Source organism: Thamnophis sirtalis, unplaced genomic scaffold (genome assembly GCF_051295495.1).
Source record: "Thamnophis sirtalis isolate CommonGarterSnake01/CBP01778 unplaced genomic scaffold, rThaSir2_p1.2 scaffold_2, whole genome shotgun sequence".
In the NCBI taxonomy this organism is placed as follows: domain Eukaryota; kingdom Metazoa; phylum Chordata; class Lepidosauria; order Squamata; family Natricidae; genus Thamnophis; species Thamnophis sirtalis.
Genome location: NW_028261382.1, coordinates 172,762,022 through 172,786,409, shown reverse-complemented (window position 1 = coordinate 172,786,409; position 24,388 = coordinate 172,762,022). Strand labels below are relative to the sequence as shown.

The 24,388-nt window shown below is 43.0% G+C and overlaps 1 protein-coding gene across 2 annotated transcripts in view; it reads right to left on the bottom strand.

Annotated features, from left to right (window-relative positions):
- RREB1 (ras responsive element binding protein 1) overlaps nucleotides 1-24,388 on the bottom strand; it is a 191,972-nt gene that overhangs the window by 44,893 nt on the left and 122,691 nt on the right. For both annotated transcript variants that reach the window (XM_087707500.1, XM_087707501.1), the window contains exons 5-6: nucleotides 21,742-21,831; nucleotides 18,872-19,035 (exon numbers count right to left, since the gene is read on the bottom strand). In XM_087707500.1, the coding sequence (XP_087563626.1) occupies nucleotides 18,872-19,035; nucleotides 21,742-21,831 (254 nt within the window). The remainder of the gene's footprint in view (nucleotides 1-18,871; nucleotides 19,036-21,741; nucleotides 21,832-24,388) is intronic.

Below are 24,388 nucleotides of genomic sequence, written 5' to 3'. Positions count from 1 at the left end.
TCTGCACCACAAAAGTATGCTGGAATCTTAAATTATGAAGTTTTAGATGACTTCCGCTTCTTCAGACTTGACAAGCAGCATACAAAACCCACGAACAACTGAAATATTTTAGCCGCTGAAGTGGCCATGGTAATATACTTAAAAAGGCACTATAATTAGAAGTATGTTCCTATCAGTGGTGGGTTTCAAAAATTTGACCTGAGGGTAGAACAAAAAGCAATGGGTGGAAAATAATCAAGGAGAAAACCTCCCTAGAACTGAGGAGAAGTTTCCTGATAGTTAGAACCATCAATGAAACAGCTTGCCTCCAAAAGTTATAGATGTTCCAATACTGGAGGCTTTTAAGAAGAGATTGGACAATTTGTCTGAAATGGTATAGGGTCTCTGGCTTGAGCGAGGTTAGACTAGAAGTCCTCCAAGGTCCCTTGCAACTCTATTATTCTGTCAATACATCACAAGGAGGTAGGTTTTCAGCATCTGTTGCACATATAACCTTAAAGCAAACATTTCTTGCTTCTCCCTCTCTGCCCTTAGCATAGGATAATGTGCCTCCTTTCCTTAGAAAGCACGAAAAATAACTGTAATGAAAAGCAAGTAACGAGTAGAACTTTCTAAACAGTTCTAAATGGAGACAAGCTTATTTAAAACATTGATGGAAATGCCAGGACGTTCCCCTATTTCTTTCACCAAGTCTGACTAAGAACACTTGTCGCTTTGAAATAATTAATTCTTTTGGTAAAAGTAATCTCATTTTGAAGCCATCTTAAAGGGTTTCGTATAAGCCAAAGGTGTGACCAGTTTAGAAGTTATTGTTCATAGGCGAGTTTATTTTCACATCTGTCAAACCATAAGAAAGGCCTTGCTGAATCAGCCCGAAGACCTATTTAACCCAGTATCCTGTTTCCACCGTGGCCCACCAGAGGCCTATGATGTGTACCAGCAGGACATAAATACAATAGCATTCTCCCAAGGGGACCCTGCAGCAATTATGCTGAAAAGCATATTGTCTCAAAGGTCAAAAGTAATATAGCTATTATGACTAGCAGCCATTGATAAATTTATCCTCCATGAATCTTTCAGCAAATCATTCTTTCAACTTCTGCACATGTATTTGGAATCCTAAGAACTTAGTACACTTATTTATTACGGGGTAAAACGGTTGACGTTCTCAAGAAGTGCTCATCTTCAAACCAGCTCCTTGTGTGGGAAAGGAGAGAAAAATTATCTTTCACACAGACACACACACAGACACACACAGAGTTCCTTTTGTACTGGGTTATCTGCTAAAACCAGCACTATTTCTTGCGATTTTAAAACTGTGTTAATAATCATGTTACCCAGTGGTGGGATTCAGCCGGTTCGGGGTAGGAAGGAGGGAAGGAGGGAGGGAAGCAAGGAGGGAAGGAAGGAGGGAAGGAAGGAGAGAAGGAGAGAAGAAAGGAGGGAAGGAGGGAGGGAAGGAAGAAGAGAAGGAGAGAAGAAAGGAGGGAAGGAAGGAGGGAATGTAGGAGAGAAGGAAGGGGGGAAGGAAGGAGGAAAGAAAGGGGGAAAGGAAGGAGAGAAGGAGAAAAGAAAGGAGGGAAGGAAGGAAGGAAGGAGGGAAGGAGAGAAGGAGGGAAGGGGAAGGAGGGAGGGAAGGAAGGGGAGTAGGAGAGAAGAAACGAGGGAAGGAAAGATTGAGGGAGGGAAGAAGAAGTAGGACCGTTGTAAGATAAGATGGATCTATGGGATGTTAAAAAAGCAATCTTCAAGTATATTGTTAACAGTAGGGAAAAATTGTTATAAATACATATTATTAATAACAGTTATGAGATCATATAATTGTGAATGTATATATGAAATTGATAAAATAAAATAAAATCAAAAAAAGAAAAAAAAAAGAATGTACCTTTCTTGTCAGTTCTCTTTTAAACAAGACCAACAAATTGTCACCGTTTAAAAAAAAAACAACAACAAAGAAATATAGCACATGGAGTTGGAACTAAACTGCCAATCGTTCTCCCATTGCAGGCAGTTTCCTCCACATTCTAGCCCATGTGTTAGGCAGCTGGTTCCCATGTTCGCAGGAGGCAGAATAAACTCAGTGTTGTGCCCAACAGCCTCTGTAAGCATTTAATGATAACTGTGCAGGAAGTGGGTGAGATGGCCAACAAGAACTAAGGATCTTTGGCATGCTTTGAATTGCTCGCTTGTTGCTTACAGAAATGTTCTGCACCGACACTACATCTGTTTAACGCGACTTGCTTATTTAGCGTGATATGTGGATGGGAGCGAAGGAATAATGAGCAGATTATTCTACTGCAGGACATCAGGGTTTCTTCTTGGCTAACTCGTTGCAAACTGTTCTTTTCTGTGTGCGGTTAAAGAACCAGAATATCTGGTTTGCTTGCGGTTTGCTCACTTATTCCTGGTTGATTTCGGGTGCCTCAGCCAAGTCTTTAACCAACTCGCATAAAGGCAAGAGGAAAAAAAACCTTGAAATTATTGCACTCTACAGTCAAATGATTCAATATTTTAGCAAATGGGCATTGTTGAGAGCCAACAATGGGTAGAGTGCAGTACTGCAGGCCACTTCAGCTGATCTGTTATCTGCAGTTCAGCGGTTCAAATCTCACCGGCTCAGGGTTGACTCAGCCTTCCATCCTTCCGAGGTGGGTAAAATGAGGACCTGGATTGTTGTTGGGGGCAATATGCTGACTCTGTAAACCGCTTAGAGAGGGCTGAAAGCCCTATGAAGCGGTATATAAGTCTAACTGCTATTGCTATTGCTAATTATTCCCAACCCAAGCCTCTTCAGAAGTGCTGGGCTATCATTACTAACCATAAACTGAGACTTGTGACTGATTGTAATCTAACCTGTCTAAAAATCCCAAATATTTGCTCGATGCCATATGCAACCTGCAGCAAGTAGTTTTTTTTTCCTTCCCAGATTGTCATTTCTAAAATGATAATAAACAATAGGCACTGGTAATGCAGATGGCATCCATCCCTCCACCTGTCCATACCACTATGAAAAATGGGGAATGATGGAAGGAATGATGTAATGACAGAAAGATGAAATAGTTGCATGCAATATGCCTGTGCTTGCCTTCCCCCAACCCCCCTGCAAATGATCCCACTGAGATCCCATAGTATTCATCTCTTCAGGGATGAATTGGAAGACAAAGGGAATATTATCTACTGTAATTAGGAAGATCGAATTTATGAACCAAACCATGCTTACTTGGGCCAATGTTCTTTTTTTTTTTTTAAACTGTTTTATTTCATTTTCATTTTCATTTTATACCATCACTTATATACTGTGCATTTAAAAAAAGGAAGAACAATGAACACAACTCATCTTCCACCATGGGAAACCAACATAGCACTTCAATCCTCCAAACACCCTTTCTTCTCCCCCTCCAACTTTCATTTCTCCCCTTCAACATTCCCCTCTTCTACTTCCTTTCCCCCTCAGACATTCCTTTCTCCCCTTCCCTCCGTCTCACCCTCCTTGCATTCCCCTCTCACTCCCTCTTTACTTCTCCCTCTTCTTTCCCTCTACTCCTCACTTTGGTGTATCTCTACTATTCATTAATCTATTCAGTTTATATTTTACAGGGCCAATGTTCTTTAAGCATATGCAAATCATCAGATTTTTACGAGGCCTGTACCTAGCGTTTGAAGCTGGATTTTAAAAAGCGATGGAGAAATGCAAACCGCAAACATTTGCAAATGCTACATGAATAAAGTGTTGAAAAAGGGAAAAGAACGAAAATATAAGGCTCTCAAGCACAGCTCAGAATCTAAGAAAATTTAACTTTATAGAAAACTGGGATCATTTAATAAGGGAAGTGCCAAAATAAGCATAAACAACGGTTAACATATTTGTATATTTCATGCTAAATGTAGTTTTGGTGGTAATATTAGCAGGGATTACTGCCAGTTCGCAACCCGCACGCAATGTGCATGTGGCAGACGTGCGCCGAGCAGTGGGTGCACCGTTCACTGTAAATTGTTCCGCGCACATGCGCAGAACATTTACAGTGAGCGGTGCGTGTGCAATCCCTAAAATTCAAAATGGCAGTGCCCAAGTGGCAGCAAGGGAACTGGTTCAGGGGCATGTCAGGCCTGGGTCGCTGCCGGTTCTGCAACCCAGGCCTGAATTCCACTACCGGTTTGATCGCACCGGGATGAACCGGCAGTAACCCACCTCTCTAATGTAGGGTCAGTGTAGTACAGGGGTTGTCAACCTTTTTATACCCACCGCCCACTTTTGTATCTCTGTTAGTAGTAAAATTTTCTTTTTTAAAAAATTTTAATTTTATTTTATCAATTTCATATATACATTTACAATTATATGATCTCATAACTGTTATTAATAATATGTATTTATAACAATTTTTCCCTACAGTTGACAATATACTTGAAGGTTGCTTTTTTAACATCCCATAGATCCATCTTATCTTACAACGGTCCTACTTCTTCCCTCCCTCCCTCTTTCCTTCCCTCGTTTCTTCTCTCCTACTCCCCTTCCTTCCCTCCCTCCTTCCCCTTCCCTCCTTCTCTCCTTCCCTCCTTCCTTCCCTCCTTTCTTTTCTCCTTCTCTCCTTCCTTTCCCCCTTCCTTTCCTCCTTCCTTCTCTCCTACATTCCCTCCTTCCTTCCCTCCTTTCTTCTCTCCTACTCCCCTTCCTTCCTTCCCTCCCTCCTTCCCCTTCCCTCCTTCTCTCCTTCCCTCCTTCCTTCCCTCCTTTCTTTTCTCCTTCTCTCCTTCCTTTCCCCCTTCCTTTCCTCCTTCCTTCCCTCCTACATTCCCTCCTTCCTTCCCTCCTTTCTTCTCTCCTACTCCCCTTCCTTCCCTCCCTCCTTCCCCTTCCCTCCTTCTCTCCTTCCTTCCTTCCCTCCTTTCTTTTCTCCTTCTCTCCTTCCTTTCCCCCTTCCTTTCCTCCTTCCTTCCCCCCTTCCTTCTCTCCTACATTCCCTCCTTCCTTCCCTCCTTTCTTCTCTCCTTCTAGTAAAATTTTATAACCGCCCACCGGTTCCACAGTAATGGTGATTTTATGAAAATCTAATGAAAATGTTTTTAAATAATGCTATGATTTTTTTTTTAAGTCAATTAAATTTTAAAAAAGGAAAGTGCTTCAGTATCGGACAAAACTCCTACCGCCCACCATGAAAGCTGGAACACCCACTAGTGGGCGGTAGGGACCAGGTTGACTACCACTGGTGTAGTGTAATACTCAAGGTATTATATTAGAGAATATCCAGAATATTCAAATGCCGATATGATGACCCCTATCAGGTTGGCTTGCAACATTGGCCATCCCCTCTCTCCCCTCCATGAACTTATATACACATCACTAAGGAAATGCAGACAAAGGATATAAAAACAATCAAAACAGTAAAATAAATTGCATCATCGGTTGTAAATATGTTCAGAGTACTGATGGTAACTGGTGAACAATACTTTTTTTTAAAAAAAAATCTTTAAATGGGATCAAATGAAAAGCCATGATGGAAGTTGAGTTTTTGAGAAGGAAAAATGAACCCCACCCCCCAAAAAAGTGTCAATAAAATGTTAATCAAAACATACTACCCTTAGAATAGGAATTTAGGAATTTAGCCGAGGTGGCGCAGTGGTTAAATGCAGCACTGCAGGCTACTTGAGCTGACTGCAGTTCTGCAGTTCGGCTGTTCAAATCTCACCGGCTCAAGGTTGACTCAGCCTTCCATCCTTCTGAGGTGGGTAAAATGAGGACCTGGATTGTTGTTGGGGGCGATATGCTGACTCTGTAAACCGCTTAGAGAGGGCTGAAAGCCCTGTGAAGCGGTATATAAGTCTAACTGCTACTGCTATTTAGAGTAGCTGGACCTGGTGGTCTATTTATTTATTTATTTTTTATTATAAATTTTTATTTTAAACACATAAACACATCAACAAAAACAAACACATGACTTAAGACAACATAGGAACAAAAAGTTCCACCATATATCATACAGCAGTTCCGTATCGGTTTCTTTGCAGTTAGTGTTTTCCCTTCTATACATTTCTATCTTGAATTGAGGTGGGGCAGTGGTTAAATGCAGCACTGCAGGCTACTTCAGCTGACTGCAGTTCTGCAGTTCGGCTGTTCAAATCTCACCGGCTCAGGGTTGACTCAGCCTTCCATCCTTCCGAGGTGGGTAAAATGAGGACCCGGATTGTTGTTGGCGGCGATATGCTGACTCTGTAAACCGCTTAGAGAGGGCTGAAAGCCTTATGAAGCGCTATATAAGTCTAACTGCTATTGCTATTGCTATTCATGGTCCCCTTATTCGTTATCCATTTTTATGTACAATTCTATATTTGTTTATACTTAGCTATTTATAACCAAATATTGTGCTTTATATTCTTACTGTCGCTTATTCTCTTACATACAATTCTAGGTATTCATTCACATGGTTATTCTTTTTCTTTGCCATTCTTATACTATCGTTATTCCATTTAAAAGGTTATAATGTACAGTTTGAGTTGCTTTGTTTACCATCCCTAGCACATGTTGTAACACCACCTTATTTTCCCTTTCTTTTCTCTCTCCCTTCCTTCTCTACTTCCTTCTTTCCTCCGCTCCTTCCCCTTCTTTCTTCCCTTACCTCTCCCCTACTCCGACCCTCTCTCTTCCCCTTCCTGCCCTCTCTCCTTCTCTTTCTCTCCCTTCCTCCCTCCTCTCCTTACCTCTTTCTTCTTCCCTTACCTCTCCTCCACTCTTCCTCTTCCCTTCCTACTATCTCTCCTTCTCTTTCTCTCCCTTCCACCTTTCTCTCCTTTCCCTTCCTTCTTCCCTCCCTTCGCTACTTCCTTCCTCCTCTCCTTCCCCTTCCTTCTTCCCTTACCTCTCCCCTACTCCTACCTCTCTCTTCCCCTTCCTGCCCTCTCTCCTTCTCTTTCTCTCCCTTCCACCCACCTCTCCTTACCTCTTTCTTCTTCCCTTGCCTCTCCTCCACTCTTCCTCCTCCCCTCCTATCTCTCCTTCTCTTTCTCTCCCTTCCACCTTTCTCTCCTTTCCCTTCCTTCTTCCCTCCCTTCTCTACTTCCTTCCTCCTCTCCTTCCCCTTCCTTCTTCCCTTACCTCTCCCCTACTCCTACCCTCTCTCTTCCCCTTCCTGCCCTCTCTCCTTCTCTTTCTCTCCCTTCCACCCTCCTCTCCTTCACATTCTCTCCCTTCCACCCACCTCTCCTTACCTCTTTCTTCTTCCCTTACCTCTCCTCCACTCTTCCTCCTCCCCTCCTATCTCTCCTTCTCTTTCTCTCCCTTCCACCTTTCTCTCCTTTCCCTTCCTTCTTCCCTCCCTTCTCTACTTCCTTCCTCCTCTCCTTCCTCTTCTTTCTTCCCTTACCTCTCCCCGACTCTTACCCTCTCTCTTCCCCTTCCTAACCTCTCTCCTTCTCTTTCTCTCCCTTCCTCCCTCCTCTCCTTCTCTTTCCCTGGTGGTCTATTTAAAAAGGACCAGAGGATATTTGCGCCTCTTTACAAGTGTGCTCAGCTTTTCCTCTGAAATCAGCACCGAGCCTGCAAGCTTATCTCTACAACCTTGAAAACTGTAAACTGACATTCTTAGGATTCTGATGAGAAGGGCTTGAAAGGAACACCAACAGCCTCCTGGCTATTCGCATGTCCTGCAGCGCACCCATTCAAATGCAAAAACCCGTTTCATTTTTATTCCGTGTCTGGCTTTTCCGTTTCTGCCTTCTATCTTTAGCAGGCACATGCCATCACTCCCTTGCAAATAAATCAATATTCAGATTTAAGATCAAAACCCCTTGGAGGATGCAGCGCGGGCCAGAATGGAGCAATTTTGAAAAGAAAAGGGAAAAAAAAGAGGACTTTACACAACTGAAGCTGTTAAAAGCGCAAGTAAAAGCTTGCGCTGAAATAACAAAAAGGCCAGTCCGTGCATGCTGTGATATCTCATGGTGTTACACCACTCCCTAGCACATACGGCTTTCTATGTGCAAAGAGATTTTTCCCATCTCTCAGACGGAATAGGAAGCACAGGTTCTAAGAAAATTCCCCTGTATCAGGTTAGATCATTTTCTCAGCCTGGCAAGGATTAGGATTAGGATTTATTTTATTTGTATGCCGCCCTTCTCCGGGAAGGACTCAGGGCGGCGAACAACTCAAAAGGGGAAAAGGGGAACATAGAACACAATACAAGTAGTTAAAATAGCCAAGAATCACACAGCCACACAGGTCGAGCGGGGAGGGGAACTCATCAACCCCAGGCCTGCCGGCAAAGCCAGGTTTTGACGGCTTTCCGGAAGGCCTGGAGAGAGGTGAGGGTCCGAATCTCTGCGGGGAGTTCGTTCCAGAGGGCTGGAGCTGCCACAGAGAAGGCCCTCCCCCGGGTAATAGCCAGGTGGCATTGGCTGGTAGACGGAACCCGGAGGAGGCCAACCCTGTGTGATCTAATGGGTCTTTGGGAGGTAACTGGCAGCAGGCGGTCTCTCAAGTAACAGTAAGTAAGGAGAAATCTTCCCAGGTAAAAAGATTCAGGTAACCAACAAGTGAAAGATATCAGACATGGATTCTAGGAATTGTTAAAAGGAGGTTATATAAGCCCAGGAATTTCTCTATACAGGTAGTCCTCGACTTATGACAACAATTGAGCCCAAAACCTATGTTGTTAAGAGACATTTGCTGAGTTTTGCCACCTTTCTTGCCACAATTGTTAAAGCGAGTCACTGCAGTTGTTAAATTAGTAACCCGGCTGTTAAGGGAATCTGGCTTCCCTATATACCATATTTTTTCGGACTGTAAGATGCACTGAAGTATAAGGCACACCAAGATTTTGAAGAGGTAAATTCTTTTTTTAAAAAGTTTTTGCCCTCCCTGAGCCCCAGGAGCACTTCGCAGGCCTCCCAAACCCTCTGCATACCCTGTTTTTTTTTGGGGGGGGGGGTTGTGAAAAGGGGGCATGCAGAGAGTTTGAGAGGCCTACAAAGTGCTCCTGGGGTTGGGTAACATGTGACGCGTGGTGAATTTGGGAGGTGAAAAACGGCCCTGTTTTTTGCAAAAACGGGGCATGCAGAGGGTGCGGGACAGTGGTGGGTTTCAAAAGTTGTTCGAACCTACTCTGTGGGTGTGGCCTCCTTTGTGGGAGTGGCTTGCCACCCATGTGACCGGATGGGAGTGGCTTGCCACCCATGTGACCGGATATGAAGATGCTGACGACACTTGTCAGAACCACCTTAAATTACCTCACACACAGCACTGGCCTGCATAAGAATATGAGGTAAACTTGTTTTTTAAAAGGCATCTTTGGTTTGCGTTAAAACAACTTCAACACACGCAATGTTCTGATTGCACCACAAACGCAGTCGTCATCCTTACCCTTCACAGAGGCACAGAGTTTTATAAATAGGAGCATGATAGTGTAGAATAATCCTATCCAAGGACCAGTGGTGGGTTTCAAAAGAGTTTGGAAGCTCTTCTGTAGGTGTGGCCTGCTTTCCGGGTCCACTGGTGGAACCTCTTCTAACCGGTTCGGTAGATTTGACGAACCGGTTCTACCGAATAGGTGCGAACTGGTAGGAACCCACCTCTGGTGCGGGAGGCCTGCAGAATGCTCCTGAGGGCTGGGGAGGGCAACAAACGAGCAAAAAACGGCCCATTTTTCCCCAAAACAGACGCAGTTTTTGCAAAAAAAAAAAAAAAGAGGGAGGGCATGCAGAGGGTGTGGGAGGCCTGTACAATGCCCCTGGGTGCTTGGAAGAGTAAAAGCAGCCCCATTTTTGTGAAAAACGGGCCCGTTTTTTGCTGATTTTTGCCCTCCTCAGCTTCCAGGAGCACTTTGCAAACCCTCTGCATGTCCATTATTTTGAGAAAAAGCTGGAAGCACAGGGTGGAGTTTCAGGAGGCCAAAAATGCTGTATTCAGTGTATAAGACGCACCCAGATTTTCACCCTCTTTTTTGGGGGGGGGGGAAGGTGCATCTTATACTCCAAAAAATACGGTAAGTTTGCTTGTCAGAAGATCGCAAAAGGGGGGGATCATGTGACCCCCACCCGACACTGCAACCGTCACAAATATGAGTCAGTTGTCAAGCGTCTAAATTTTGATCACGTGACCCTGGCGATGTTCACGTGTTGTAAGTGTGAAAAACAGTCTTAAGTCACTTTTTCCAGTGCGGTTGTAACTTGGAACCGTCATTAAATGAACAATCGAGGACTACCGGCACAGAACTGAGAAATAAGCCTGTAAGCAAAACCTTCTCTGAGTATAAAACTACATGCACCCAACGTAATGATGGACAGCATAAGGATATCATCATCGTTATCCATCTGCTTGTACCCACTCTGGGAAAAGAATAGCGGCCAAAATTCTTAACATGGGCAGAAGCATTCCTTCGACTAACACCTTCCCCACTTTCAGATTTCTGACTTAGTAAACTACACTGCATGTTTTGACCTAGGAGGATGATCTCCTAAAAGAAATGGTTGAACTTCACATGAGCGCAGCTTACAGCGGAATAAAATCTCTGCTATTCACCAAGGCAGCCAATTTGCTTTTTCAGGCTGCTTGTACGAGCCTGGAAAAAGATGTGGCTGCTATAAGCAGCTGACCTATTATAATTGGAGAAGGCACATCTTGTTTGCAGGCTTCTTCAGTAACCTGGAGAAAGACCAGCTGCTTTCATAAATAGAGGGGAATGCTGTGTTTATGGAAAGTTCAAAAAGGCTACGGGACTTCCAAATCATTTTTGAAGTGTGCACGGCCCGACGTTACGGGTTTCCCTCTAGCTTCCAGCATGGCCAAACCATGATCAGATTAAAAGGTCTCAGGGTGATCAAATAAAAATTCTCTAAAAATATCAAAGCAAGCAGGAACGTGGTGGAAAAATCAATATTCTCTGTTTAACGCCACGGCAAGATCTTTCACTTCTGGGCTTACTTCTCCTCGTTAAAAATAAGTACTCCAAAGCAAAGAGACCATTCATTTACTAAGACATAAGAAATGAAAAGCAATATGAAAAGAGATAAATAGCTTTGCATCAGCGAATCTACGGTGTGGCAAGAATCCCATGGGAAGCACACAGAACCCCCCCCCCCTATTAAATGCTAATTTGTTCAAGCTCAGTTCTCTAGAATTGATGCAATCACCAAAATTAAATTCTTGGAGCAGGATGGCAATGCTGAGTAATTCAACGGAAACCCAAGAGCAGAACACACACACAAGGAAAATTCCTCTGTAGAAGTCCCACTGAAATGAAAGGGAGCAACCTAAGAACATATTTTAAATTCTGGGGTTATTCACACTCACTGCAATGCAACAACCCCACAGGTTTAATTTATTTGTGACCCTGAATATATCATACTCAAAATTAAGACAGAGAATCAGTTGAAAAAGATGAGCAAGATACATATATCTGCTGTTAACAGTATCATGTCATCAGTATCATCAACAGTAGTCCTCAGTTATTCTTGTTAGGTATAATTACTGATTGTACTGTTATAGAGACTAACTTGATTTTGCATTTAATAACCGCAGCAAGACTGTTGGTGGCGCAATACTGGAAGAAGGAAGATTTGCCTACTATTCAAGAATGGACATTAGAAGTAACAAACCTAGCAGAGATGGCTAAAATATCAGCATATCTCAAACCATTCCAATGAGAGATACAAACTGGAGTGGAGAAGATGGATTGACTATACTCAAAATAAATATGGGACTAAGAAATTCCAGATAGTTTATGACTGAAGAAACAAGGAACGATATAATGTGTTTAGAGTTAGCCTAGCAATGAGGAGTTAAAGCTCAAATGAAAGATGATACTAACTTTTTTTAAAGTTTATTTTAGAATATCTTTGTTAAAGATGTATACCCTGTATTGGTTCTGGGAAGTCGGGGGGGGGGAGGTTGGGGGGTTGGGGGGGAGGTTGGGGGGTTGGGGGGAGGGTAGGGGGAGGGAGGTAAACATTTGTAAAAGGTTTTTTTTCAAAAATTTTCAGCGTTGACCCAGCTGAATGAATTCACTCGGGAATAGCTTGCCAAGCATATTGCAATATCCAAGTTCTCCTAATTAATAGATTAATATATCCAGCATGTTATAGTAACATCTAATGTACAGAATATATTTCCGTTCAATCAATTCAATTCAGATTCTTTCCAAATGCTCAACACCTACCCACCCACCTAGAGCAGAGGTGGCGCAGTGGGTAGAGTGCAGTACTGCAGGCCACTTCAGCTGACTGCTATCTGCAGTTCAGCGGTTCAAATCTCACCGGCTCAAGGTTGACTCAGCCTTCCATCCTTCCAAGGTGGGTGAAATGAGGACCCAGACTGTGGGGGCGATATGCCGACTCTGTAAACTGCTTAGAGAGGGCTGAAAGCCCTATGAAGCGGTATATAAGTCTTAACTGCTATTGCTATTGCTATAGAGTCAATTTAGAAAATTCATTCTACATCTCAGTGAGAACAGTGAAAAGGACCCCACTGAATATTCAATCTGGCTAGGAAATTAAAAGGGTAACTGCATTCTCATCTTTAGGCTACCTCTTTTATTTAGCAGGTATCTAAAAAGACAGTCACACAGAGATGGGACCGTCTTTTAAGAGACCTAGAAACAGCTTTTAACCTATATACTACTCACAATCCTCATTTTTTCCTACACAGGAAACATTGCCTTGCAGAAAATTGCCCAATTCGTCCCATACGATCAAGATATGCATAGTGCAATGGACACCTAAGTTCCAACATGAATGGCCTGATATATGTCAAGCACGTTGCCAAGCATTTCAAGAACCTGTTTGGCCAGGCTGGCTTCAACGGATCAAATATAAATATTTTGAGTTACGTGATTCTGCCGCCCTGCAAAGGAGAAGCATGCTCAAGTGTTGCCAACATAAATTTCATACATGCTGTCTCTTGAGCTACACCGCTTGTTACTCGTCAACGGGACTGCATCCCTTGAATCTCTTAAGCCTGCAGTTCAATTTCAACAGAGCTAAAACAGAAGGAGGAGGACATTCCTTGAAATGCTTTGTGAAGCTAGAATTTGTCACAGGGTTGTTAGATGCAATCAGAGAACAAGTATTATTTTGCAGATTTTACCATCTCCCTTTACTAAGGGGAGCTGCAGCAAATCAGTTCAGCACCCTTTAAATGATTTTTTTTTAAAAAAAGAATTAAGGTAAAAGGTTCCCTTTGCATATATGTGCTAGTTGTTCCCGACTCTAGGGGGCGGAACTCATCTCCGTTTCAAAGCCGAAGAGCCAGATGTCTCCGGGATCATGTGGCCAGTATGACTAAACGCCGAAGGCACATTGAACACTGTTACCTTCCTACTAAAGTTGGTTTTCTACTTGCATTTTTTTTACGTGCTTTTGAACCGCTAGGTTGGCAGAAGCTAGGGCAAGTAATGGGAACTCGCTCTGTTACGCGGTGCTAGGGATTCGAACTGCCCAACTGCCGACCTTTCTGATCGACAAGAAAAAGAATTAAAAACTAGCAAATAAAGAAGTTTATAAGCAAATCAAATGAGGGAAAATTAACTGCCAAGGACGATTGGAGAGAAGAGTTAGATGGACTGCCTTAAGAGGATATTATAGGACAGTGATCACCAGCTGCTGGTCCGCAAGAAAAATCTTTTTTGCATTTTTTTACATAGTTTATAGTTTATAGTTTATTTATTTGTATGCCGCCATTTTCCCTGGGGGGACTCAGGGCGGCTCACAATCAAAAGGAAGGAGGGGACAGATTTTTACATATAAAACAGTACAAGATTAAAATGCAACATTCATACCATTCGGGCGGGTTACAATCTTTAGCCCCAGGCCTGACGGGATAGCCAGATTCTAAGGGCTGTGCGGAAGGTCTGAAGGGTGGTGAGGGTACGAAGCTCCACGGGGAGATCGTTCCATTGGGTGGGGGCTACCACCGAGAAGGCTCTCCTCCGCGTGGTGGCCAGTCGGCATTGGCCAGCGGATGGAACTCGGAGGAGGCCTAAAGGATGAGATCTAATTGCCCTTATTCAGGGATCCTCAAACTATGCCCCCCCCTGGGCTGGATACGGCCCGCCAAAGCAATTCCTCCTGCTCGCTGACAGGATGGGTCCTTCAGGCACTTCGCTTGGCTACCTGTTTAGTAGCTTCAGCCCTTCCCTCCCTCCCTGGGACTCCAAACGCTTCAGTGAGCGGTGCACAAAACGTCAGATGGGCTCCTCAAAAGACAGAGTTTGCAGGGGGGGCGATCTAGCGCCTGGGCTGGCTACAAGACAAACATTCATTCTTGGCTGTATTTGAGATTCCTAGTTGCAGTAGACACTAAACCTAGGGTTGACCCCGGGTGCTTCTCTCCGCTTACAGGTGCCCAACTAAGTGCCTGAAGGACCCCATCCCGTCACTAATTCATATTAGCGGTCCCCGGGATTTTAAATTATGAATGTAGTGATCCCCGAAAGATTCTAGGGCTATTCTAGGCTTATGCAGCCAATCTGAAAAATGACTCTATCCCTGGCGTTCATCAGTCTAACCCTTGTCACAATCCAGCCATAGGATAGAGTTTAGGATGCTTATTTTAAGGCAAAGGCAAATATATGTAGATGTAGCACTTCTACTGAGAATTTGGTTCAAAATGCGGCTGCGCGGGTTATCATGGGGGGCACCTAGGTGCTCCCATGTTGCGCCCCTTTTAGGTGGCCTGCACTGGTTGCCGGTTGTCTTCCGGGTGCGATTCAAGGTACTAATTATGACCTTTAAAGCGCTCCATGGCTTAGGCCCAGGATACCTGTGAGACCACCGGTAGCCTCCCACTGTCCAGTGCGATCCCACCGAGTTGGCCTTCTCAGGGTGCCGTCGGCCAGACAGTGTCGGCTAGCGACCCCCAGGGGGAGAGCCTTCTCTGTGGGAGCGCCTTCCTCTGGAATGAGCTGCCCCCGGAGCTTCGTATAATCCCCGACCTCCGGTCCTTCCGACGCACCCCTAAAAAGTTGGCTTTTCCAGCAAGCCAGCCTGGCCTGAACAAAACAAAATAAATTATTGATCATTGTTAATTTTAATTGGTTTTTTTAAAAAAATGTTATTGTTAATCTTAATTGGGTTTGTTTTTTGGATATTCTATTTTTTTTTTAACTTTTGTAACATGTGTGTGTGTATTTTTTTTTATGTTGTACGCCGCCCTGAGTCCTTGGAGAAGGGGGGGCATATAAATCCAATAAACCAAACCAAACCCAAATCATTTAGGGCTTTCTAAGGTCAGTACCAATGTGTTAATAGCAATAGCAGTAGACTTATATACCGCTTCATAGGCCTTTCAGCCCTCTCTAAGCGGTTTACAGAGAGTCAGCATATCGCCCCCAACAATCTGGGTCCTCATTTTACCCACCTCGGAAGGATGGAAGGCTGAGTCAACCCTGAGCCGGTGAGATTTGAACCGCTGAACTGCTGATCTAGCAGTAGCCTGCAGTGCTGCATTTAACCACTGCGCCACCTCGGCTCTTATAAGTTAAGTTGGAATAGCTGCAGCCCTGCACTTTGTTTTCTGAATAACTACACAATACCCAAAGGGTGACCTTAGGCAGCTTTAGAAAAGGCTAGACAAATGTGTCAACAATAGCTATTAGTCTTGTGAAGCTGAACAGAATGTCCTTGCGAAGAGCACGATTATCAGGTAACTGGACAAACAGAAGATACTTCTGCCTTACTAAGCTGATCACCCCTGGAGGCATTGAGGGGGGGGGGAGGTGTTTGAATTTGATAGAGTCTTAGTTTGATGCAAAAATGTTTGCTTATGCTTTCTTAGCAGATGTAAATATGTTTTATTTTCATTTTTCGTTTCATTCGTACAGTCACATATATACTGTGCATAACCGGGGCCATATAACATTGAACAATAACACAGCCCTCCCTCTTGTCAACAATACCCCCCAAAATACAAACCCAATATACCACTTCGACCTACCATACACCTCTTTCTTCCGCCCCCTCCAACTTTCATTCTTCCCTCCAACATCCCCCTCTACCCTACTTCCCTCCCCCTCTATCGCTCCTCTCTCCCAATACCCCCCCTCCCTTCCTTCTCACCCTCCCTCCAATCCTCTCTCCCACCCTCTCTCCCCTCTTTCTTTCTTTCCCTCTACTCCTCCCTTTGGTGTATTTCTACTATCTATCAATATATTCAGCTTGTCCTATTTTTACACTAGAATTAAAGAGCAACAGTATACAAGTGCAATCGTGCTACTTTAAAATCTAACACATACTATATTTCCCCCCTCCCCCCTCCCCCCTAAGACCCCAACTTTCTTAGCAGAAAGATGTCAGGTTCTGTACCTTGGGAAATCGTCCCCAGAAACTACGAGGTGTACAAATGCAAGTCGCATTTGAAAACATGCTAGCAAAGTATGGAAAAAGAAATACCGGTGTCTGTAATTTTGCATATTCCTTCACCAAACCATGTTCCTCTACAGCAGTATTTTTTTTTTCAAAGTTGGCAACTCTAAAATGAGTGGACTTCAACACCCATAATTCTCTCCTGTCAGGAGGCCTTAGATCTTCAATATTGAAAAGCACCGCTCTAGAGCAGGGATTCCAAACGTGGCAACTTTTAAGACTTGTGAACTTCAACTCCCACAATTCCCCAGCCAGAAGAAGTCTTAAAAGTTGCCAAGTTTGGAGACCCCCCTGCTCTCGAAGAAACAGATTAATGAGAAATTGAAGTTTTATGTATGTATGTATGTATATGTATGTTTGTGTGTATATATATATTCACAGAATGCATATTAGATTAAACGAATCAGCAAATCAGAATGAGATTGTACCTGACAATAGCACTGTAGATTTATTTAGAAGAGGTTTGAAAATCTTGGCACCTTCCTCCCCCCTTCACCATTGGGTTGCCCCCAAAAGAAAACATGAATATGCTTAAACGTAAATTTATACAGATAGTCCTTGATTTACAGTCACAACTGAGCCCCAAATTTCTGAAGACAATTAGTAAGTGAATTTTGGCCCATTTTACCACGTTTCTTCCCATAGTGCTTCACTGCAGCTGTTAAGTGAGTAACATGGTTGTTAAGTGAATCTGGTTTCCCCATTGACTTTGCATGTCAAGTCACACAATGTGGTCACATGACCCGGACACTGACACATGCCAGTTGCCAAGCATATGGATTTTGAACTCGTGATTGTGGGTACAGCAATAGCAACAGCAGTTAGACTTATATACCGCTTCATAGGGCTTTCAGCCCTCTCTAAGCGGTTTACAGAGTCAGCATATTGCCCCCAACAACAATCCGGGTCCTCATTTTACCCACCTCAGAAGGATGGAAGGCTGAGTCAACCCTGAGCCGGTGAGATTTGAACAGCCGAACTGCAGAACTGCAGTCAGCTGAAGTAGCCTGCAGTGCTGCATTGAACCACTGCGCCACCTCGGCTCACCTCGGGTATACTGCAACAGTCATAAATGTGAAAAACAGTCATAAACCATTTTTTTTAAAGTGCCACTGTAACTTCAAACAGTCATAAATGAATGGTTGTAAGTCAAGGACCACGTGTGTTAAAAGGATGAAATGTATGAATAGCAATAGCAATAGCAATAGCAGTAGACTTATATACCGCTTCATAGGGCTTTCAGCCCTCTCTAAGCGGTTTACAGAGAGTCAGCATATTGCCCCCAACAATCTGGGTCCTCATTTTACCCACCTCGGAAGGATGGAAGGCTGAGTCAACCCTGAGCCGGTGAGATTAGAACCGCTGAACTGCTGATCTAGCAGTAGCCTGCAGTGCTGCATTTAACCACTGCGCCACCTCGGCTCTTAATGAATGAATTCCCTTCATTAGTTTTCTTCTACCTATCTAATGATATTAGGTAGAATTTTTATAGATAAAACTGATCAGTGCAACTAATACTCCAGTGTGGGAGTGTTTTTTCAAGAACTTCTGAGCCTTTGGCAAGGATTGTTATGTTCAGCAGTATTCATATCGTTCTATTTAATAAGCTCAGGCCGGGCCAGTATTTTGGGACAGAAATAAAGAAATAAATACACTGAGAAATGGCCTCCAATGTCTCCATTTGTAAGAGGAGGTGGTTTTGGTTCGGGAAGTTTGTGTGTTCAAGACTTAATTAAGTCCCAACTTCCCATAAGCTGTTACAACAAGAGGACATACTAAAGCAATTGATCATGCAATAGCAATAGCAGTTAGACTTATATACCGCTTCATAGGGCTTTCACCCTCTCTAAGCGGTTTACAGAGTCAGTATATTGCCCCCAACAACAATCCGGGTCCTCATTTTACCCACCTCGGAAGGATGGAAGGCTGAGTCAACCCTGAGCCGGTGAGATTAGCAATAGCAATAGCAGTTAGACTTATATACCGCTTCATAGGACTTTCAGCCCTCTCTAAGCGGTTTACAGAGTCAGCATATTGCCCCCAACAACAGTCTGGGTCCTCATTTCACCCACCTCGGAAGGATGGAAGGCTGAGTCAACCCTGAGCCGGTGAGATAGCAATAGCAATAGCAGTTAGACTTATATACCGCTTCATAGGACTTTCAGCCCTCTCTAAGCGGTTTACAGAGTCAGCATATTGCCCCCAACAACAGTCTGGGTCCTCATTTCACCCACCTCGGAAGGATGGAAGGCTGAGTCAACCCTGAGCCGGTGAGATTTGAACCGCCGAACTGCAGCTAACAGTCAGCTGAAGTGGCCTGCAGTGCTGCACTCTAACCACTGCGCCACCTCGGCTCTTTTGCACTGGAAGGAACTGTTGTCAGATTATCATACATGCTAAAAAGAGACACACTGGATTATCGCCCTGGAAGGGAATGAATAGGACATGCTGTAAACAATCTTCCAAACATACATATTGATCACCGTTTTTTTTGCACACTGTTCATCTCATTCCTGGTTCTCACCTGTGCATGTTTCCATTGGTGGTGAAGGATTGATCGCATACTGAGCATTTATAAGGCCTCTCCCCAGAATGTACTAGCATGTGGCGGTCCAAGGAGCTGGCAGAGCTCAAAGACTTTGCACAGATGCTGCAGGAATGGTCTGTTCCTCCCGTGTCAGTGTTATGCTAAGGAAGCAACAGATTTTTCTTTTGAGTTCTTCTTGTTCAGGACATACTAGTCAAATTGCAACCATCATCGTTCTAAGAAGGTTCAATGCAACAGACTCAAATTAGCATGATGCAATCATCCCAGTTTATCACTCAGCCTAAAAATAAAATACATCGCAGAAAGCAGGGAGGGGGAAGCAAAAATTGGGGAGAAATATATGCACTATTTTTTTTTACATCTTGAATCGTTCACCATATAAAGCATCGATAAAACCGTGGCACGACAAAACCGCGGTCCACTAAAGCGCGCCCGATTAAAGCGCGTACGTGACGTCATCAGCAGCGCGACAAAAAAAATTAAAAATAAGTTAAATTAAAATTAAAATAAAATTAAAGCAAGCCGATTCACATAAAGGTAAGGGTTAGGGTTAGGTTAAGGGTTAGGGTTAGGTTTAGGGTTACGTTAAGCGTTAGGGTTAGGGTTAGGGTTAGGGTTAGGTTAAGGGTTAGCGTTAGGTTTAGCGTTAGGTTAAGGGTTAGGTTTAGGGTTAGGTTTAGGGTTAGGTTAAGGGTTAGGCTTAGGGTTAGGTTTAGGGTTAGGTTTGGGGGGGGGGTTAGGTTTAGATTTACGCGTTAATTTTAAGTTTACCGCTCACATCGTGCTGTTTTCGTCGCGCTGTGATGACGTCACGTACGCGCTTTCGGCGAGCGCGCTTTAGTCTACCGCGGTTTTGTGGTGGAACCGATAAAACAGCTTTTCTTCCCCTCTGGAATGTTGCGCAAAGACAACTAATTCCCGTTCTAACCATGAATCGTTCAGAAAGCTGCTGAGATGATGGCCAGAAGGAAATAGAATGAGCTGTATCACATGCTTATGCGGAATGCCTCTAACAGCCCTTGAAAAATGAGGTTTATGGGCCAATTCAAACTCTCTGGGTTCGTTCCATTAAGATCTTGAGAGTACATCAGAGATATAACTGGTCTTAAATGCACTGTTTTGGGGGGGCAGGTTTCCCTGGTATGACCATCACAAATTGTAGATGGTCCCCTACTCATCCCCCACGAATTGCCAAAGAAAAAGACCTCTATTTCTAGTTTAGTTTTATTAAACTTGTATGCCGCCCTATTCCCAAAGGGACTCACAGTTTACATCAGATCCATATAAAAACACTAATTCAATTTTTTTTAAAAAAAATCCTGTACATACATGTGTGTGTACATGCATACATTTGTCCCAGTTGGGCCAGCAAAATGAAAAGGTCATTTCCTACAGCTAGGTAAAGCTTAAAACACAGAATTGATATTTCCATTTAAACTTCCTTCCTTACTGCCAGGCAATACAATGCCTTTTGGGGGATCTGTTTATTTGAGCTCTATTTTGCTATTCGATCATAGGAACTCCTGAAAAGTACCGTTCTTCTCCTTCATGCTATTAGGATAAATGAATATTCACTCATCTTCTTTGTTAATGGAGTTATGGAAAGATTATTAACCTTAGCTACCATGTCCCATCTCAATTTTTCTTTGCTTTCTTCTAGCTCATTTTTGTTTCCGATCCATATAGTTATAACTAAATCACCTGGAGACCTAAATCTGTGTCTTTTGATTCCCTTCTTTTCATATTCCTTCCAAATATATATATATATATATATATGCAGAAAAATAGCACGTGCACTTATGCAAAGCGTAGTATTGTCTGATCTAAAGCTGGGGGAAATGCTGAGTATTCCGGAGTGAGCAAGGAGACCTTATTTACAAAAATTGGATTCCTTGACCAACAACTTCCCAAGTTTCAGTTTTGCAAAAGGTTTAAGGTTTAAGGTTTAATTTATTTGTATGCCGCCCTTTTCCCTGAAGGGACTCAGGGCGGCTCACAACTCAAAAAGGGGGGGAAAAACAAGGGAGGAAAAAAAAGTGAAACTAAAACTTGGTGGTGACTATCTCATTTCATTTCATTTATTAAATTTATAGGCCGCCCAATCCCGGAGGACTCCGGGCGGCTATCTGCTGGGAGCTTTGGCAATCGAAGTAGTCCTCAACTTACGACCACGAATTTTGCTCGTCATAAGGTCGCAAAATGTGGATGACATGATCATGGGACATTGCAATTAATACGAACCAGTTGCCAAATGTCTGGAATGTGATCACATGACCATGGGGATGCTGCAAAGGTCATTAACTGTGGGGAAACAGTCCTAAGTCACTTTTTTTCCTGTGCCGTTGTAATTTTGAATCGTCGCTAAACGAACTATGGTAAGTCGAGAATAGCATCCAATGCGCAAGGAATTAGGATGTTTTGGAATGAAGCAAGCAGCTATGGTTGCTGTGACACAACACTCCCCTAAATCTTGGGAAGATTTGAAATAGAGCCATGCGCACATATTCCTGAACACCAAAGATGTAAATTTCAGCCCAGCCCTAATTGAAACTAAAGCAATTTTTTTTTGGGGGGGGGGGGGAATTTCTGATCTGGCATCAACAGGGAAAAGGAAGCGGAGTGGGAAGAACGAAACAATAGCAACAATCGGACCAAGACTGTGAAACATTATTTATCTTTTAAAATAAAAAATGCTTCACAGCTGGAAGAGGGAACGGCTTCGGGATATACACTGGCAGCCAACATAATTTTGGATTTTGCCAAGGAGAAACTAGTCTATATTACTATAAATTTATCGATAAAGACCTCCAGCTTAAAAATACGATGTTGCAAAACGTCCAACTTACCTGACGGATATGCATAGTCAACTGATGTTGGGTATTGCAGATCTTATCACACAGAGGGCAGATGTAGGAAGACTTCTCATCTTTTGTTTCCTAATTTTTTTTTCAAAAAAACAAACACGTTTTCATAATGTGATTTAAAAGCCAAGTTTATCATTGTAAACATTTTACGAAGAAAAATGTTACAGCGAGGTTAACGATGATACGCCCTCATATTCAGAATAGTGAATTCTTGCGGTCTTAACATGGGGGAAATGTTATTAAAAAGGCTTCTTTTTTTTTAAGAAAAAAATCTACAATCAAAGAAAAAGGATGCCCCTTTCAACCGAGGGTGTGGAGAAGAGCCCCATCATAACATCTAAAATTATGGAAGGGATTTGACCAACCAGATTATAAAAAGCTATGGAGGAGGAACACAAGACCAGCACATTATAATCAGCTCTCCTGTAGAAACGCTATATATATACGAGCCGATAGACAGAGAAAGGAAGCAGTAGGCCTCCTCCCATATTTGGGCATACCAGGGGTTGTGACATTAAATACATACCTATTTCCCTGGCTCAGCTGATAAAAGAGGAGAACCTTGTGGCTTAGTGGTTAACACAACTGCTAAGATGTAATACAGCACAGGTTCTCATCCCAGTAAGGGTATGGCTAGCTGATGAGAGCTAAATAGCTTGAAATAGATCTATACTAGTCTCCCTTTATTTATTTATCAGCACAAATACAACACACAAACACATATATGTGTGTTTTAAGTTACGTTCAAAGACATCTGAACATAGAAAACCATTCATTAAGACAGGAGTGCAAATCAAGCACATTTAACTGTTCCTGAATTGTTCCTCACAGTTATTACAGCAAACTCATCGAAACTAAGACAGCAAACTATCCATTCAGCTCAGAAAAGTTCGTAGAAAAAATAAAAATTTTGTCACAATATTTTATATTGGATTTTGGAAATTCCAACAGAAAAATATCCAGCTGATGCTTCAGGTAGATTTATTTAAAAAATGGTTTAACTGTAGTATCACTTCACTGTTAAACCTTTTCTTATATACTCAGGAGCCTACAGTTTTTTAAAATATAAATGTATGTGAGGTTTTTGCTATCTGTAGATTTTTCTTTAGTATTCCATTTATGCTACTACTGGCTGTTGCAATTTATATAGGGGTGTATGCCACAAATAAACAAAACAGTTACTGAAATTCTTCTTTTTGCCTTTCGCTTAAAAAAATAAGTAAGTTGTGACATGTTGAATAAGCACCCCCGTATTTTCCTTATGCATAGCTAAAGTAACACAAACTTTGTGTGCCCATATGTTCCTTTTAAAACACTTGTTAACACATCTTATAAAAGATAGTCCTCGATTTACGACCACAGTTGAGCCTAAAATTTGTTTCTAAGTGAGAAATCTGTTAAGTGAGTTTTGTCCCATTTTCTTGCCACGGTTGTTAAGTGAATCGTTGCAGTTGTTAAATTAGTAATCCGGTTGTTAAGTGAATCTGGTTTCCCCCACTGACTTTGTCAGAAGATTGCAAAAGGTGGCTCACCTGAATCCAGGATAATGCAACAACCGCCATAAATGTGAATCGGTGGTCAAGCATCCAGATATAAATCACCTGACTATGGGGGATGGTGCAATTGCCGTTAAGTGTGAAAACGCATAAGTCACCTTTTTCCGTGCTCTTGTAACTTTGAACAGTTGAACTAAATGAACTGTTGTTAAGTCGAAGGCTACCTGTATTGAAGTTCTTCTCAAGGGCCTTCAAATTCAAGATGCCTCACAGAATTACCTTCAGGTGCATCCAGTGGTGGGTTTCAAAATTTTTAGGACCTATTCTGTAGGTGTGGCCTGTTTTGTGGGAGTGGCTCGGTGGTCATGTGACTGGGTGGGCGTGGCTTGGTGGGCGTGTGACTGGATGGGCGTGGCCAACTTGAAAAATGTGGTGAAACTCACTTAACAATGCTCTTGCTTAGCAACCAAAATTTTGGGCTCAATTGTGGTCCTAAGTTCTCTTTCTTTTTCTTTCTTTCTTTCTCTCTCTCACTCTTTTTTTCTTTCCTTCCTTCCTTTTGTCTCTCTCCCCCTCTTTCTTTCTTCTCTCTCTCCCACTTCCTTTTTATTTCTTTTTTATTTCTCTTTCTATCTTTGTCTCTCTCTTTTTCTCTCACGCTTCCTCCATTCCTTCCTTCCTTCCTCCCTCCCTCCCTCCCTCCCTCCCTCCCTCCCTCCCTTGTGTGTATCTCTTCCTTTCCTGTGTGTATCTCCCTTCCTTCCTTCCTTCCTTCCTTTTGGAACAGGTTCCAAAAGGTACGCTAAATTTCACGAACCAGTTCTGGCATACCGGTGCGAACCGGGAGAAACCCACCCCTGGGTGCATCTCTTTCTTCCGCCATGCTAAATATTGTCTCAGCAGAACAAACATATGGGGAGGAAATATGTTTGAGCAGGCTTTCCCGTGAAATATAGCTCCCTTGCTGAGCGAAGCCTATCTATCTCTCTGTGCAATGCCATTAACTGTTTGAAAACCTTGTTTTCTAACATCTGCCCTTTTCGAACAAGCAAATTACCGAAGAGCGATTATTAGTCGCCTTGGAAGCGAAGAACAAGATGCACAAGGGCAATTGTAGGGCAAGATGCACAAGG